This window comes from Dermacentor silvarum, chromosome 7, assembly GCF_013339745.2.
Source record: "Dermacentor silvarum isolate Dsil-2018 chromosome 7, BIME_Dsil_1.4, whole genome shotgun sequence".
Taxonomy (NCBI): domain Eukaryota; kingdom Metazoa; phylum Arthropoda; class Arachnida; order Ixodida; family Ixodidae; genus Dermacentor; species Dermacentor silvarum.
Window position 1 is genome coordinate 39,512,162 of NC_051160.1, and position 18,589 is coordinate 39,530,750.

The following is an 18,589-nucleotide window of genomic DNA, read 5'->3' on the forward strand; positions in this document are numbered from 1 at the left end:
CAAGTTGTCGTTGCTTTCATTCAAAACCGACTCATACACAGTGCATATGTGGTGCAGCCTGCTCAAGCGTCCGGTTGCGGTTGATGAGGAACCCTCCTGGCGTGGGTTCACTTCCGCTCAGCGCGGGAGAAATTTAAGGATCTTTTTGGACATTGTAGAGCGGCTCATGCTCAATGGCACGTACTTAGTTACCTAAATTTGAGTGAAAGACGCTCAATGAAGAGGGTACAACAGACTTACTGGCACATACCAAGTAAGCCAAGTTGTCATAAAGTAGTGCATCGATTGCCAGCGCAGAACGAGTGGCACGTATACCCATTGCTCCCAGTTGGCGTCAAAGATTTTCTTCGAGCAGTGGTATCAACTCAGTCCCACATTTGCTTTGACCCATGTCGGCATGGAAGAGGTTTTTTGAAGAGTGCCACATATATACACATTGCCACCTACTCCATGACCCATGTTCTTCCGACGATTGCTTCGAGCCCTGTTCCCTCAGTACAGCAGCCCATATACTAACTATTTCGTTCGACCACGAAATAGTGAGTAACCCATGTAGTCAATAGAACGGTTAAACAGAAACATATATACTTGAATGCAAACATACATAGAAATACATAGACACTTGGCACCCTAAAAAGTGCATGAAGAATCTTAAAAAATCTAACGCGTTCAAAAACAAATGGCCATTTCAAGAACAACGTTAGGCTAGTAGGTAGTTGAAGGTACTGTATCTTTAGGGGTTCAAATATTGAGGGTAATTTGTTAATATAGGCTCAGAAATAAACTCAGTCCAACCGTTCACTCATTTATTTTATCACTGCTAACAGAAAACACATTACCCACATGATCTGAAATACTCTTTGACTCCAGCGTGATATTCAGAAACCTCCTTTCACTCCTTAAAGCGTTGTTGAAGCAGCGATGGAAGAAAAGCCCAAATGGTTTCAAAGTATATGCATATTGCACGCACTGTAAAATTATATTTACGCAAATAATTTTGAAGGTAGCTGGCTGTTACTTCGTTTAAGGTTCTTTAACCGGAGCAACCAAGCTGTTTGTAGAAGGAAAACAATTTTGTCTGTCGAGAGCGTCAGCCAGCTTCGGAGTTACAGCAGTAATGGTGAACACGATAGTGTGATCGTGACGCTGATAACATGATCACAGCTTTTCCGCGGTGCGGCGAAGAAACATTACAAAGGTTACCACCACGGTAGTATCACGGAGACAGTGCAACGTGACATAGCATTTCACAGAAGATAGAAGCCATGGCACTCATGGAGAAGGTGTTGGGCTTTCGCGTTTAAAAGAAACTTGTTTCTATGGGATGCCGCATGTTCCCCCGGTGAGAGCCTGCATGGTGTTGCAGGCATCGGAAATGACATGGGAGGTTGGCAGTAGAGGCAACGGAATGAAAATAGAGAACAATTGCGAAGATGCGACCATTGCACCGAGTAATCTAAAATTCGGAAATACGTAAATTCACGCCGACCATTTGCTCTAATCAACCAAGGCCGCAAACAACAAGAAGGCGCCAAAAGGTGACCGTATAGAAGTGGGCGAAAAGCCAGAAAACATCCAGGACCACCGATGACGTCCGCCCACGAGGAGGAACGTGAGAGTACAAGCAAGCATGCAGGTAAGCAGCAACCAGCCACGGCAGCAAGGGCAAGGAAGCAAACCAATAGCAAGCCACTGGCAAACCACTAGATTATGGACCTTTCCAGAAAAGCACTAGCACCGTCACTTCCCGCGCCTCCATGGTGGTTAGCCTCAAAGCATTGTAGAAGAAGAGACCGCCGGGCCGCGCGCCTGTCGCACGCAGTAGGTAAGGCAAAAAGGTGTCTCCGGAGACCCGGCGGCCGATGCTCCGACTTGCCATAGTGCCTTGCGGCCACCGCCATTGTTTCTCACGCACTTCTCGAAATGTCCAATACAAGATGGTGTACTGACCAAGAACCGGCATGATGCCATGCAGCTGACTGCACAAGACAACTGAGGGAATCGCAAGAGCAAGTCGTCCCCTCTTCGAAGGATTCTGTTCGAACGTAATCATCCACAAGCAGGGGAAGCAGAACCTGATAATTACCAGCACTGCAGAGGAGGACTACGCACTCAAACTTGGTTCTGTCAGCAACATCCACCTAGACAGGGGCCCCACATAGGATGTGATGCCGCACATCAAACCGCGCATGAATAAGTGGAGTACGTGGAGCATGAATAGCATCACTGCTAGTTCAACGCAGATACGACTGCTGGAGATACGAACATCGTGGACTGAAATATCTGCAATCAGTGCGGAGTGCAAAAACTGACAAGTACGCGATGAATGCCAGTTACAGAGCAATCTACGGAAACTAGCTCACGGGACGGCAAGCGAAAATTATATAAAGCACTAAAATCAAGCCCCGCACCTCTTTTCGTGAGGCAAAGAAGTTACTAAAAAGGCTCACCGCCAAATGGCAACAAGCGCATGACCCTCGGAGTACAAAACAAATCGAAGCAGTGGTCTGCCCAGCCCTGGTCATATCTTTTCGATCTATACTACTGCTTTCAAGCGTACGCACAGTGCTTTCGGAAATATGGCCAAGATGATATTCCTAGCTATATGTAAGAGACAGATGTCAGCCATCATCAAACTTTTATGTTTTAGCGTCGAATGTTTCTGCCAGCTTGCGTGCGCTTTGTCGTGCGCTGCAAAGAACTCACTTGTGTTCATTTCAGAAAACATCCTACCTCCATGCTTGCTTGGTCTAAGGGACTGTCATAGGATGACTCAGAAAAAGAAGAAAGTTATTGTAAGTACTAAGCAATAAAGGAGAGTGATCAGCGCCTTGTATTATTGCGACGTAAGAGCCCACATAACACCGAATATATCGTCCCTTCGTCATCAGTGACATCGCTGTATTGTTATAAAGTACACTAGCTTAAATGCTCCTAAATAGTGTTCTTACCATTTCTCTGGTCTTCATCACAACTGCTCTTGGAAATCCTTCCCTGATGCTTAACTCTGTAAACCAAATCTGTCCTAAATGCAGCCGGCTATGCGACAGGGCCCCGTCAATTAACTTCGGAACGTCAAGCTTCGCTTGAGAAAGCTGAACCTTATTGTGACCCAAGCGATCAAGCACTACATGATGATGGTGTCAATAATGCTCTTGCAGCTGTCAGTACGTGTGAGTCCACTAAACTAAAAGGGTGGACTGAAAGATCCGAAGTCGTACGCAAGCAATTTCACCAGTCTTCGAAAGAGAGCCTGAAAGCGAGTGTAATCGTACGTCCAGCTGGAACAACCGTCAACCTCTTCGGCAATATTTACTCATAATTCCTCAGTGTTCTTCACGGAGGGTTTAGAAAAAAACTCGGACCAATGGCAGCAACGGCAGGAAAAAATATAAATTTTACCTATGGCTCAATTTTCATGATCCCGGAAAAAACGATCTACAGGCATCATTATCAAGTCAGCAGCTGGTGAGCTCTGTCCATCTTCACTAAGGGCGTGCCGCAGTATACGTGAGGTTGTGAAGTATTCGGCGTAGTAGTTTCGTGAACGCGACGCAGTTCCGTACTGCCTTCTTGGGAAAAAGCAAGTTATGCGCGGTCAGCAGTCACGTGTACTCTTGCTGAATTTACGTGAACTTTACGAGGCGTGAAAGCAAAGTTCTGGTTTGAATTGGGGCTTCACCAGCTTTGCCACACTGCGCCCTGCCTATTGTAGGCTAGCGGCGTTCGTTCAAGCCTAGAGACTGATTTTGACAGTTCACGCCTCCGGTGAAAATATTTTGGAAATGTTAAAACAGGAAGGGAGAAATGGAGCACAGAATTCACCACTTCGTGAAACAAGAATCAAGCAATCTGCTAACAGGAGCTGTTTTTAAAACGAAGTTAGACACAAGGCTATTGTTCTCATGAACTTCTCGAAAACTATGCATTTATTGCTCAATTTCCGCCACAATCAGACCAATGAGAGAACATGCAAGCCATTGCATGTTTGCCTATTTGTTGTGCATGACCAGTCAGAAGGCAACAGTATTTAATCTCGGGGTTTTACGCGCCAGAACCCAGATCTGATTAGGAGGCACACCGTATTAGAGGACTGTGGATTATTTTGACCACCTGGGGTTCTTTAACGTGCCCCAAATGCACAGCGAACGGGCGATTTGCATTGCGCCCTCAGGGAAATGCTGTGGCCGCGGCCGGCTTTTGATCCCATGACCTCATGCATAGCTGCACAACACCTTAGTCGCTAAGCCGCCGCGTCGGGTTCGGGTAATCTGTATCCACCCGCAAATGCACACTCAGGTTCTTCTCATTAGCGAAACGTAGAACATAAAAAGGTGCGGTATTTATTCCCGGCGGTTGTGTGTGCAAGAACAATTAGGAAGATACCTGGTAAGAGCTCGGATATTCCACTTGTAAACTTTGTTCTCTGCTAAAAATACCCAAGTTTTTGCTTAATCTCTCAGAAATAAATGCGCCATAATATGTATAAAACGTGTGGCTCATTTTATTTTTCTACTTGAATAACTTGAGTATCTAATCGGCCTCAATACATAAAGAATAATCCTATTTTTGGGATATTGAAGATAATTCGTGTGCACGTTTCTTCTTCTCAAGCCTCGAAATAGATCGGGATCCTTGTTTGGATTACACCGATTGTTAAAATGTAACGAAATTACCTTTGCAGTGAACAAGAAAGTATATAAAAAATTCCACGCTTTGGTACTTTTCTATTTAGACTAGCCGGCGTCCACACATCAAAAATATTACGAAACTCATAGAGCGACTATGATCTCAAGATACAATGCTTTATCAATCATGGAAGAAAATTGAGATTAGTGTAAAATGAAATAAACGTTTAAAATTTATTTTCTATCACATAATCTCGCTGCATCCACAAGAACAAAATAGCGGCCAGAACCGAACTAAGCTTGTTTTAGCCTGAAGCGCGCCTTTTGACCGGAAGTAACGAGCAACACTAATCGAGCCCCCGGTTTTCCTTCTTCTCGATCACTCATCTCGATTGTCTTGAATCTGACCGCCTTGGTGCCAATAGGTAGCATGCGATGGATTATATCCGTCAGCCTGCTATTAGGTTCACCTGTTACGTAGCAGCGCAAGCGGAAAAAGGGCGTTGGACATCCGCCCGCCATGGCCCTGAGTGGCACTGGCTGAAAATCCCAGCGCTCTAATGAACTTAAATACCCAATATGGTGGCTGGGTCAATTGCCCTCGCTGTTGCACAAGTGAAAGGGCAACAGATGGGCAATGCGGAGGTTGTGGTTTCGGCTCCCACCGGCCGCATGCCATCCTTTAGTCCACTTTCATTTTTTTTTTTTTTTTACAGCCGAAGCTGTTATGGGCTCATTCCAATAGCCGTTTCGGTTCGCGTTGTTGTCCGCCGCGGCCGCGTATCCGCTCTGGCCCGAAATTTGAAGAAAAAGTACGCGGTCTCGCCGGCATCGACCACAGACCCGCTGCGTGGCAGTCCGATACTTTACCACTGAGCCACGCAAGAGCTTGCTATCAGCGTCAGAAAAAGGCCCTATAAACGCGCCCTAGGCCGGCTCGCAGGCGCAGATGATCCGAGGATCCGCCAGTATGGTGGCGCCATCTAGTTAAGGCGCCTACAAAAAGCCGCATGCACAGGCGCAGACGACAAGATGCGATGAAGACGAGGCGCGCAATAAACGCGATCCCTATGTGAGATGTGCTCCACGAATTCTCGGTACCTCTTCGGTACACATTATGGCGTCTCCTCGCAAGCTGCTGAAGAAGCGAATCGTAGAGCTACGTGCGCGGCTACAACCAAGCATCATCGGGCTCAGCAGACTGCTGTGCAGAGAACATTACAAACCGCAGCTCGCTGTCCACGCCGGGCGGACAGTTGAGATCGCTCTCGTCAAAATCGAGGCGAAGAGACTTTGCCGCGAAGACCCTGTTGTGGGTGGTGCCGAGATTGCTACTCTTAAGCCGGTCCACCAGCTTACGCTGTGACGGTGCTGCATGTGCCGCGCAGGCCTGTGCCTTTTTATTCTGTATCATTTTCTACATTTCGATTTCACCCGCCGGGGTTGTGAAAGTACGTGATATTTACAAAACACCTGACTGTGATGAAGATGTGATATCAATGTTGGATGCGTTAGCACATATAAAACAAGTGTGATCTGACAAAATCTCATTCGGGCTTGTGGCCAAGTTGGACATAAAGAAAAAAAAAACAAACCGGGGTGGCTAAGTCAGCTAAGGCGTTGCGCTGCTGAGCACTAGGATCGAATCCCGGCACCGGCGGCCGCATTTCGATGCAGGCCAAATGCAAAAATGCCCGTGTGCTTGCGTTGTAGTGCACGTTAAAGCACCCCAGGTGGTCAAAATTAATCCGGAGCCCTCCACGGCGTGCCTCATAATGGGAACTGGTTTTGGCGCGTAAAACCCCAGAAAGAAGAACACTTCGATTTCATCCGCAGCTAATAACCAATATGCTTTCCTTGGCTTCGTTGCGTGTCGGCTTTACATTGTTGTATCTACGAAAATTCAGGCCTGTAGATTAGTAATAAAACAGAGAATAAAGTCTTACATTCAAAAAACGATAAGCACTGATATCTTTATTACCTTTTTTCTGCGCAAGAAGGCGCGCAAATGTAAAATAATAGTACTTCCACCTCCTGTGTTCCCCGGTTTTCGATTGTTATTCATAAGGTGGGCAAATACCGATGTAATTTTCTTCCTTTGAAGGTTTCATGCCTATAGGATGAAAACATTTCTAAATACTTTTTAACAGTTATCTTTGAACTGTTATCCCATATAAACGAGATTTTAACTCAAATGGCTTTTAATCTATGTTCCTCAATTACAATTCCGAGTTCACACGACAGTATTTGTTGTAATTTACAAGCAGATAATACATTTTCTCAAACACATTTCATGTTTCTTTCAGTTGCTCTTAGATGTCTCAACTCTTGTAATGTGTTTTGCTTCCTGACAAGAAAATATTTTTAAAAAACTGCATGTCCCAGCAGTGTGGTTCATTGAAAAAGAGGGCAGCTTACCCTTTTCGTTCTTGCCTTTGGGAAGTTTTCCTGCAAAAGAAGCATGGAAATGTGCATATAATATGGACAAGAAAAGATTGATTGCGATAGCGACTAAATGGACACTCAAGGCGCATGTCAACAATTGTCGCCGTGATTTTTCGTATAAAATCCAAATGCAATAACACAGTGGCCGCGCGCCGTATCCTGTGGATGTGAGTGCAAGCATGCGAGGGTAAGCCGGGGATGATTGCGTGATCTAGTACGCGCAAGGGAGGAAGGTGGGAAGGAAGCGCGCCGTCTTCCATTGTTCTCAAGGGACGCGGGTGCGTTCTTCTCCGGTGGCAGCTGTGTTTGCGCGGGTCGTGGCCGCGCGGGTTATATCTTGAAAGCGATCTGCGACAGGTACAGAGTCATTAGCATCGAGGGCTGATAGCTTCGTGCGCGTTACGAGAGGTACCACACAGCGAGAGGCCGTACCAAGGTCAATTCTCTCGCTGCTGCTGGCGCTTTTCTTCACGCCAGCGTCTTGACAGCGAATGTCCGCGGTCATCGAGTCGGATGTGTTTATGTGTGCCAGTGCGCTCGTGGCACCATGCTTGTTAACTTAGTTAGTCAGCGAATGTTTACAATTTCATACGGCCGATAAAACTGCTATGCTTACTTCGTATAGCTGTCCGATAATATTCTATTGCAATTGATGGTCCGCCTTTAGCGCCTTTTTAGCGATGTTTCTAACGGTGACTAGTTTACAGCGAAGCTGCTATAGGCTAGGTTCCAGAGGATCGCGTCCGGCAACGGAAGTAGATAGATAGACGGGAAATAGATGAATATTTTCCAGCTCCATGTATGTTCTGGTTGGCTCCATGTGCGTGGCGGTTTCCTGCCAGTTGTGCCTTAGCACAGGTGTCAAAACAGATGATGGATGGCCCGTTATTAAACCCCTCGCCACCGCCGATGCCTCTTTGACAAGTGTCGCAATACTCGGCGGTGCCACTTCCCACCAATCGTTGTGCCCCTTTGTCTCGTGACGTAAAGATCGCGCTAGCGCTGTTATCAGCAGTTGCTCTTTGGACTCGCTATTGGACGGACGCTCGCTTAACCACATCTTCCAGAATCCTGACGACGCTGCGCAATGTGCCGCGGCTATGAACGCTGTGGCTCATGCGCTATAGTCTATGACGATGGGGCTAACTTGGCGCATAAAACCGCATCCATCCACATATCATAGACTTAAGCAGAGAAGAATTCAATTGTGGCATGTTAGTTTTTTTTCATTGAAGACAGTTCTGGAGTGCAAACGAGTGAGAATTAATATCAATTTCAAAAAGTTCTTTTTTGTCACTTCGAAAGAAATTTACCCAGATTTCAATTTCTAGATCACACGGGAAGAGGTTGGTGTGTTTGAGCCAATTCTAAAATATATTGACAGGTGTAAATGTTTACCTTTCACCAGTGACTGCTTTTTACCGGCTAACAAATGCTAAACGTTATCGCTAGGAACAGGACGCGCCTGTATGTATCGAAAGTTTCTCGAACGTTATCGATGCTTCTATCCGTTGTGTCTTGTCACCGGCGCTTATGTAGTCTGATTGTATGAGCGACGCGAATTGTCTAGTACTTTCTGGAAGACACGCGGGCACCAGGGATTAATCTAGAACCTTCGATGAGTCATATATAAACGCCGAAGCGTTTCGCCACCGATAAGATTTTGACGATCGCCGACAGTGTTCGCCGCTACCGCTGTGCTACAAGTGCAACTGTAGCTTTTGTGGGCGCGGGTTCTACCAATAAAAAGTTCGTTTCGTCATCCACAGTTTTGCGACTGTTTTCTTCACCGTCACTACTACGGGACAAAATACTTCCCAGAAAAGTCATTTCCCGCCAAATATGGAGCCATGGTAAAGTACCTTTTCTAATTACTTGACATTATTTTTTACATTAACGATATCAACGAAAGAAAATAACGGGAAAACATTTATTGAGGTTAAAATATTAGCGACTCTTATGCAAAACATTTCAGAAAATCGGATTTTTTTCTTTTTGACGGAGCCAAATAAACGCGGGAAATTCTTACATACGTTCACTAATGCCATCATATGAAATTAGTAAGTGGAATATTCTAACATACTATTTGCCATTGTACCTTGTTTCACTGTTGGTTTTTCAAAGCTCACCTAAAACCAACTTTTGCTTCTTCGCGAAAATTTGCGAGAGCTTAGCTAAGCAAAAAAAAAAAGAAATCGCGAGATAAAATACTATCGCCGTAACACAGGCGTTGTACCGTGACAATACTGCGGTGAAACCTCATATACTGAATCGCCAACTATCCGTATTTTCTTGCTCGAGAATCGGCGATGGTCTCTTTGGTGTCTGGGAGGTTTCACGTAGAGTAGTGACCTGATGGCATTGTTATTAAAACGGTGCGATGGGAATGGCTGCAATGAAAATTTAGGATTTCTTACATTGGAGACTGCATTGCACGCAGTGTACGTAACGAGCAAAGCAAAGTGCGATTACATATATGCCACACCGGCGGAATAGACGCCGTCGGTCGACGCTGCCGCTCTCCACTAAACTTCCAGAATAACGACGTCAAATTGATATAAACTGCTGCTGCGACGCATGTCTTTTCTATTTACGTGCGGCAACTGAGAACCGTATTCGCTGAACAATGAGGCAATGAACAAATAAGCTTATAATTCTTCTAAATCAGCGTCTACTCACTACTTGCCTAGTGACCGAAAGTGTGCGCGGCATTGCTCCGTCGTCAAGCTGGCTGCCGTTAGACGTACCGCCATGAATGTGATCTCAAAGGAGATGTGAACTTTCTAACACTAATGCTGGGTAAATCTCACGAATTAGACTACGTTTCTGCAGCCTGTGTGTTTACGCGTGCTGGCATTGCTTATGGAGCTAGAACGCGACATGGGTGCATTTGCTGCATTACTTCAGTTTTGTCCCTCATCGGCCGATAGCATCGTACAAAACAATACATACACCCTACTCACTGCATTGGGGAGCTGGCTGTATGGTACCGGGCCAATCAATCTTGTGGAACTTGATATATCGGCAACACGCTTTGCAGGCACAGCTTTTGTCTTTAAATTATTCTATCACGCTTCAGCAGATATTGGAAACTTACTTAAAGACCTGCAGGTTTCCACCTAAAAATAATAATAACTTCCCACGACGACTTCAGACACCCAACGGCAATGTTTGCTTCTGCTTTTGCACTTCTAGGCTGTAAACCGGGCGCGCCCTTTTAACAAGCTGAGAAACAAGCAATGTAGATACGTTTTGTGAAAGCTGAACACCCAAATTATGGCAGAAATGAAACCTAAACCGATAACAAAACAAGCAAATTGGATTTTACCACTAGGTGACAGCGTAACCCAACGATTCGAGCTGCGACTTGTACTAATCAATCAACTACGTCAGTCACTCCTAACCTGCGAAATATAGTGCGTTAGAAACTCCATAGCAGCAGGCCTAACTGCTCGAAGTGTGCTGTATTTCAATGCACACAATGCGCATTTGAAATCGCCGGTCCATTATCCTGTGATGAAACCCGAACTGTGAAACACATAAAGCAATTTCCATTGCCAACACGGATTTCAGCGTAATCACACTGCTTCGCTGTTCTCGTGTCTTCCGGCTTTGGCTTTGCCCATAAATGAGGGTCAATGTTTCCTTACTTTGGCACGTCTTCATGCAGCTCCTACAGGTCGGAAAACCCTTATTCTTGGTGCAGTCCCCAGAAAGGAAAGGTTTGCATTTGTCTTTATCTTTGTCATACCGCCACCTCACTTCTTCACCTACACAATTTGACAGTTTTGGGATACGTGAGCACATCCTCTTCTGGTATCTTTGTTGGCCTGCAACATAATATAAAAATTTTACCATTTACACAATTGCGAACTTGGTCCTTGCTGAGAATGTATGCCTGAAGAAGTGCCACAGATCAGAAAGAAATGCGGCAGAACTAATCTCAAGACGACTGTAAACTGTACTAGGAATATCAATCGAGCAATCTAGTGAGCCACCACATTCCCTAAGTCACGTTTATTTAAGACTTTCCTTGCTTCAGCTATATGCCACATACTCGGATATCGTCCCACTTTGCTACGGTACTCGCTCGTCGAAGTCTCCCATGAGCATGGAGGCATGACGAAGAACGAATGATATCGATCGAGCGGCAAAGGCGTATAACAACGACGGCACGACAACAATAATATCTCGATTCTTTAGTTAAGAACATGCCATAACAACGACCACAGGACGATGGTGGCAAGAGGACAATGAAATGGTGACGACTGTATGACTACGATGGTAGGATCACAACCAGATGAGCAAGCAAAAATTACGATGAAGGCGCGACCATGACAGCAGGACGGCGACGACCTTACGAGAAGGGTTGTATGATAACGTCTTTGTGACGACGACGCAATGAAGACGATATCGTGGCAGTGGCGGCATAATCAAGTATGAACGACGAGAGCATGGCTACGATAGAATGACGAACAAGGAATGATGAAGATGGTTTGACGAAGGTCGCATGACGACCAAGGCTTGACGACAATTGAATAACGTTTTAGAAGTGATGTCGATGGTAAAACGACAAACGTAGCAACAATGGTATGACGACGACTGTGTTACGACAATGGCTTAACAAGATTAGGATGACGGAGTTAGAATGACGAGAACGTATTGTAATGTTACACAATTTGATGACGACTGACGATACCGATGTGATGATTTTGGTGAAACGAGAGTGTGAAGAAGATGGCACGGCGGCAATGGTACGACGACGTCGGCATCGCGAGAGTCGGATGTCGAAATTGCAGTGATGACCATGGAACGACCGTGACGACATCCCGGCCATGAAATGACACCAAATTCATGACGACGACTGTATGACGACGACGTAGTGATGACGTTGGCATGACAACGTCATGAAGATAATGGGATGACAATGAGTGAATGATGACAGTGGCGGGACGATTACTATATCGCGAAACCTGTTGGAAGTAAGCGCCTGTCTGTGTTTCTGGTCGTCCCGCCTTCGTTTTCGCTTTTTAAGTTATTAGCTTGTATGGCGACGCTGGGCGTGACGGCGGTGGCATGACGAGAGCCGCATGACGAAGCTGGCGTGACGATCACGGCATGACCACTATGGCATTTCGGCTGCGGTCTGACATTGGAGGCATGATAGCTACTGCCGGACGATTACGCCCTGACAAGGGTAGTCTATAATCACGGTTGAATGACGAGAGTACGATTACAAGACAATGCCGAAGCAAGATTGATGTCGATAGAACGATAAAAGGTGTATCACAATGATGGCATGACGACAAATCGATGACGTTACTGAAGTGATGACCACGAGAAAACGACAGCGTGACGACGGCGGCATACCGATGACTGTAACGACGAGATGGCATGACGAGAGTCGGGGGACACAGCTGGAATGACGGCGTTGCAGCGACCACGACAACATCACGACCCCGAACAGATATCAGTGGCCCAAGCTATTGGACAACTTGGATCACTCGGTCCTACTAGAAGGCATGATGATGACAGCATGACGAAAATCAGATCGCGAAGCTGGAATGAGAATTGAATGAACACGATGGCATCACGCCCAAGAGCACATATCTAGTGGCTAGGTAATGAACTTGGGCCACTGGGTCAGCATAAGAGGCTAAATAGATAGATAGATAGATAGATAGATAGATAGATAGATAGATAGATAGATAGATAGATAGAGATCGGTTGGCTGATCAAAAGGGCTGATGTAGGCAAATAATGTTATTCGCATTAATACATTGTTCTGCGCCGGGTTCGAACTCGTGACCTTGCGCTTGCGATTCAGATGGCGTTAACATTGCACCACCGCAGGTATGTGAAACCGGTTACGTGCCGCTCTCTAATGACTTATACCCCGTAGTGGGTTGAATCCCCATAGCCATACAAACCAAACCAAACCAATGAACTTATTTCACGCCAACATGCCTCACGGGTTATAGGCCACTAGGTGTGTGGTGCTCCTCAATGACAAAAAAAAAGAACCACAGAAAAAAATTTCGCGATGCTCAGCGCAATCGAACCTGCTTCATATACACTCAAACGTTTTTTTTTTCTGAATATATATTCAGACAGGCGCCACGTGCGCACTTCGCCGTCTATCAGCGTCACTAGATAGCGCAGCGTGTTCAGTAGATTAGGAGGGCGGCTGTTTGGGCATGATGCTGATTCATAAGCGTAATTGTACAGCGTGAAAGACAAACGTGAACGAGAAAGGGGCCACGCTTGTCCTGGTCACCTGTCTCGCCCACGTTAACCCTTTGTGTAGTACACTTAGTATTGCGTTAAGTATACGAAGCGCAAGAGAAGAACATGGCTGCACACACGCCTCGTACATAAACCATCACTGCAGTGGCAATGCGGCGCGTCTCTATATTGAAACTTTAAAAGTTTATTTATCATAGATAAGGTTATTCGAATACAAATTACGGACTTTTGGGACCCAACGAATTTGTTAAAGGCTCCCAACCAATTGTTATTACCAAAAAAACACTTCTATGGCAGCTGCTGTTTTATACTGCGGAAACACATAAAGCAAAATTAGCTGTAGTAAGTAAAACAACAAAATACAGCAGTGAGTTCACTGCTTCACCGCTATCAGTATCATTTTCTACATTCATTGTTAGATGGGTTCGGCCGGAACTTAAATTTATGTGCATTATTGTCGACTTGTAACGCAGGCTGCACTTAGGCACATGAGACAATAAAGAGCGCCAAAATATGATTTATTTCTAACGTGATGGTTTTTTAAACTTTGGCACAGTATGCGACTGCATAGGCTTTTTTTGGAACTTGTCTCAACTTCTTTATCTTGCTGAAACAAAGGCGTATGCTGCATAGAGTGTCTTTTTCTGTAATATGAAAATGTTCTTATAACAGAGAAACAGAAAATAAGCATCACCCCTGCTACTGACCCTGTCCTAGCACACCCAATGAACACAAAATTTTGCCTTGCAAAATATTTCCTGATAGGTTAAATTGAATATCTTGACCTCTTAATGTCCACAAGCTCTTTCGCCCGTACAGGTGACTATTTTTCTCGCTTCACAACCAGTCCAGCAAGACGGCCTAAGGCTCTCTCAAAAACAAACACGGGAACTTAACGCGTCAAGTTAACATACTCAGAATCATTTGTTTCTAATTAGCATACAAGAATGTGCATGACGTTAAATATACGCGCGGATGTGATAATGTTGCTCTATTCATGTTTGTGGCTTTTGAAATAAAGTATATCACCTCACCTGCATTTAACGTTCGTGGGCTGTTGTATTCCATATACGTATGAGAAACTGGGCTGTTAGTCAAAACCGTATTTTCAGCTTCATGTTAAATATATATGAAACCACTGCAGTGCCTATATCCATTAGGAAGATGACACTATCGTACATGCTATAAAAAGAGCGATTACACTTTTATTTACTTATTAAACGTGAAAATATAGCCAGTGCGCATAGTGTATTCTAGCAAACAACTAGCAGTGTGTAAACCTTCGTGACTTATGTTAAGATTTGTTGTGTAGACAGCGTCATTTATTACCCGTTGGAATAAAAACTGGCTTGAGTAAAGCAGTTGGGAATATTTTATAGCAAATTAGCTATTGAGAACATTTAGTACGTGCAAATGAAATGAAAAAAAGTTGTGATATGCTTACGAAGAGATATAACATGAACTACGTTAAGTTTTAGAGTTTGTACTTGTGCACATTATTAGGCGTGGCTTACCTTCCGTAGGAATTAGGCAGACAAGAATATATGCCACAAGAATGCAAAGGAAAGTCCTCATTTTCTGTCTTTTGCCATAAGGAATGGGCTTGACAGTGGCCAAATTATCCAGGTTTCATGTTCCTTTTTGTGTATCCAGCAGCACGCGCATGTCTATGTCCTCGAGCTTGCACAATGATTGTTCAGCTGGATGATATATGAGGGTTTTATTCGGAATAAACAATTGGCAGATGGTACAGGTGGAGCTTGTTCAAACATACGCTAAGTTAAGCGTTCGTAAACCTGCACAATTGTGTGTTGTACTTGGAAGGACGCAGTGATTTTGTTCAGCCCACTTTTAAAACAAAACTCTTGTTCCCGCAACCCCCCCCCCCTCCCACCATGAAGCACCGAATACATAGGATTGTTCGTTTTCGGGTTTTATATGTTTGTTTTTAATTCGGGGGGTTAAAATCGGGTGCTATTTTTCAAGCTGAAAATTGGGGAGCAATCGGGGTTTTGTGGAACCAGTCCGCAATTCGGGTTTTTACGGGTTAAATTTGCACTTATATGTATACTCAGAATTACATTACATTCCTTTCTTCTTTTTCTTTTTTCTTTCTCTTTATTATAGGGTACCACGAGCTCGTTAACGCTAGCAAGTTAAAGCTAGAGATCTGTTTCAAGCTGGTAATATTTAATCAATATTTATTTTTTGACCACAAAATAAAATACAAGGTGGGTGTAAGTACACATTCGGAGGTACCGAAGTAACAACTGTCGGGGGGACCTCCTAACAAGACATGAAAAGGGGGCTAGTAGGATCGTGGCAACCAGTGAGCCATGTCATATATTATACAATTTCTACATCATCGGAAATGAACGATAAGAGAGAAAAAATCTTTTAAAAATATCACAAGTATAATCACACAGTTAAAAAGACAGAAAAAAATTGAATAAATCCTAAAGATACCTCGCAGAAATTCAAACTAGGATATATGGCACGTAAAACTGACAACGAGGAGAAGTATCAATAATAGTCAAAATTGAGTGACTCGGGAATTTGAACAGTACATTGCATAATAGTAAATCAGAACAACATCTAATTATTTCTATGTTCGTTAAATTATACTATGTGTCAGATAAAGTGTTCATGAAATGCTGCTTCGTTCTACGCTTGAATGATAATAATGTAGACGACTTCATATCAGCTGGTATTGAATTCCAAACACAAATGCCTAAAAACGCGACGGTAAATTTCCCATAATTACTTCTTGCTTTTGGAAGAAGAACATTGTGTTGTGCTGAAAATTTTGTGTTGTTAGAATTGATTAGGCTAGAGCGAGTAAAACCTGAAATATTAAGCTCGGTATTTATAAGACGAAACATAAGCAGTGACAGTTTATGATTGAATAACATGCGTAAAGGTAAAACATTTAGGGAACGGAATATGGGAGCAGAGGGAGATGTATGCGATTGCAATGCAATTAATCGTAATGCCTGCTTTTGCAAAACTTCTAGCTGATGAAGATATATGACATATGTATTACCCCAAGATGACAGGCAGTATAAGAGGTGACTGTGCATGTACGCGTAATATAAAGACATGAGAATGGTTTGCTGAAAGAAAGAGCGCGTTTTTATGATGACGTAAATACCAAATGAGATTTTTTGAATAAGTGATTGAATATGGCACTGGAACTTTAGGTTCTCATCTAGAACTACACCAAGAAATTTAGTAGACGCGGATCTTTCAGATACACTATTATTTAGAGACACTACAATAGAGTCAATGTGCAAAGTTCTTGAAGAATGGAATACCATAAATGTTGTCTTAGATGGGTTAATGGATAGCTTGTTTTTTACACACCATGAACGAACATTCGCTAGGTCAGCGTTAAGTTGATCCTGCAATGCGAATAAAATTTTATCAGATGCGAAAATAGTGGTGTCATCAACATAAAGAAGGCAGTGCACATCTGTTAATATTTCTGTCAAGTCATCAATGAATATGATAAGTAAAAGTGGCCCAAGTATGGATCCCTGAGGGACGCCTGTATTTACAATTTTTGATGAGGAGAAGACACCATTAACTTCTACTATATATGGTCGTTGGGAATTAATTCTAAAGGCGGCCCAGAAATGCCATAAGATTGAAGTTTACTTAAAAGAATACGATGGTTAATTGTATCAAGCGCCTTATTGAAATCAATAAAGAGAGCACCGACTAAGAGGCCTTGATTGATGGCTAATTTAACCCTCTCAGTAAAAGTAATAAGTGCTAGTTCAGTTGAAAAATTGTCACGAAAACCAAATTGATTAGGAGTCAAAAGAATAAATTTGGGTAAGTATTTAGTTGCGCGATTGTGTATTAGCTTTTCGATCACCTTACTGAAGAAAGACAGAATGCAGATAGGACGATAATTACTCATGCACTTACGGTCACCTTTTTTAAATACTGGGATTACTTTACCTGTCTTCAAGCGATTAGGAAAGATGCCATGTATAAATAATCTGTTTCCTATATGTGCTAACGCAGGTGAGATTTCACTAGACGCAAGCTTAATGCTAGAGGCGCGTATCAAGTCGAGGCCTGGGCCGGTTGTTTTAAGAGAATTTATAATATTGTATACTTCTAGCGATGTTGTGGGAAACATGTGAAAGGAATGAGAACAGGAGCGGAGAAGTAAGTAATGTTGAATCAAGCTGACTACCGTCTGCAATACTAAAATGGACACTAAAAACCTTAACTATGTCTTGAGGGTAAGTAATATTAGCAGAATCGTGGTTCACACAGGATATGTGATTTTTAGTTGTACTAATGTTCAAGTATTCTTTAATAACCTGCCAGTTTCATCTGGTATCACTTCCATTTTTCCTTATTTTATTTTCGTAGTATTTACGCTTGGCATTTTTTAAAAGTGGCTGTTAGAACATTTGAACACGTGTGTAAGCGCAACCGCAGCGCATTAATGAATGGCTGGACGTTAAGTTTCTTACGAAGAGTATCTCATTTTTTAATGGACCATAATAAAGAATCACTATTCCAAGGCTTTCTTGGCGACCTAAACCATCGCGTCAGAGTATTGTTATTTGTGCACAAGTTAGAGCATTCGGATATTTTTGCAAAAAAAGAGGGGACATCAGCTTTTTCTTACGAATACTCCGAAGTTGGGCGTTTGAAAGTAATAATGCCAGCGAAGGGCATTGATAACTTCTTGGAAATAAAACATCTTATTCAAGAAAAGCTGGTCGTCGATTTTTTACACAACCGGCTTCCGTAGAATGACACGGTGAGTTACTAACTTAGACAAGGCTGAAGACTGGGCGTGTTGGTATAGCTTACTAGAGGTTGGATTGCGCAACACTTTGACGAGACACATGCACAGAAGAGAAACACACGCCACAGAGCGCTTGTGTTGTGTGTTTCTCTTCTGTGTGTCTCTTCAAATTGTTGTGCAATCCAACCTCTACTGACTCAGGGTTAGGCGCGCTCGTTGGGCGGGTCACTGGAGTTCAATAAGAAAACAGGATCTAACTTCGTTGTCCCGAGGCAGGGTAGCTAGCGCGTGTTCACCGCAAACTCCGTGCAGCGTAACAAAAAAAGAAAAAAAAAGGCTGGTATGTGGTTTTAGAATTCGGGGTGAAATCGGGTTTACCCAGATTCGCCTGAAACAAGTTCAAGATGTAAAGATCGGGCAAAATTGGGTTTTACCTAAAAACGAACAACCCTACGCATACATCGCAAACCGAGGTGACCCGGGGTGGTAGGCGATA

At 43.7% G+C, this 18,589-nt stretch overlaps 1 protein-coding gene across 1 annotated transcript; it reads right to left on the minus strand.

Moving 5' to 3' along the window:
* Window positions 1-6,582: 6,582 nt before the first annotated feature.
* Window positions 6,583-14,990, minus strand: LOC119459476 (uncharacterized). Its single transcript, XM_037721237.2, has 4 exons — window positions 14,834-14,990; window positions 10,724-10,903; window positions 7,047-7,076; window positions 6,583-6,741 (listed from the first exon to the last, which is right to left on the minus strand). Exons 1-4 carry the CDS (start codon window positions 14,892-14,894, stop codon window positions 6,686-6,688), a joined length of 327 nt encoding a protein of 108 aa, XP_037577165.1. The 5' UTR covers window positions 14,895-14,990; the 3' UTR covers window positions 6,583-6,685.
* Window positions 14,991-18,589: the final 3,599 nt, after the last annotated feature.

What these genes read in the sequence shown, in the direction of transcription:
- LOC119459476 (XM_037721237.2), bottom strand. Translation starts at nt 14,894, where the DNA reads ATGAGGACTTTCCTTTGCATTCTTGTGGCATATATTCTTGTCTGCCTA. An exon ending in CTGCATGAAGACGTGCCAAA is followed by an intron (nt 7,077 to 10,723) that starts GTAAGGAAACAT and finishes CTTCTTTTGCAG; the next exon opens with GAAAACTTCCCAAAGGCAAG. An exon ending in CAAAGGCAAGAACGAAAAGG is followed by an intron (nt 6,742 to 7,046) that starts GTAAGCTGCCCT and finishes TTCATCCTATAG; the next exon opens with GCATGAAACCTTCAAAGGAA.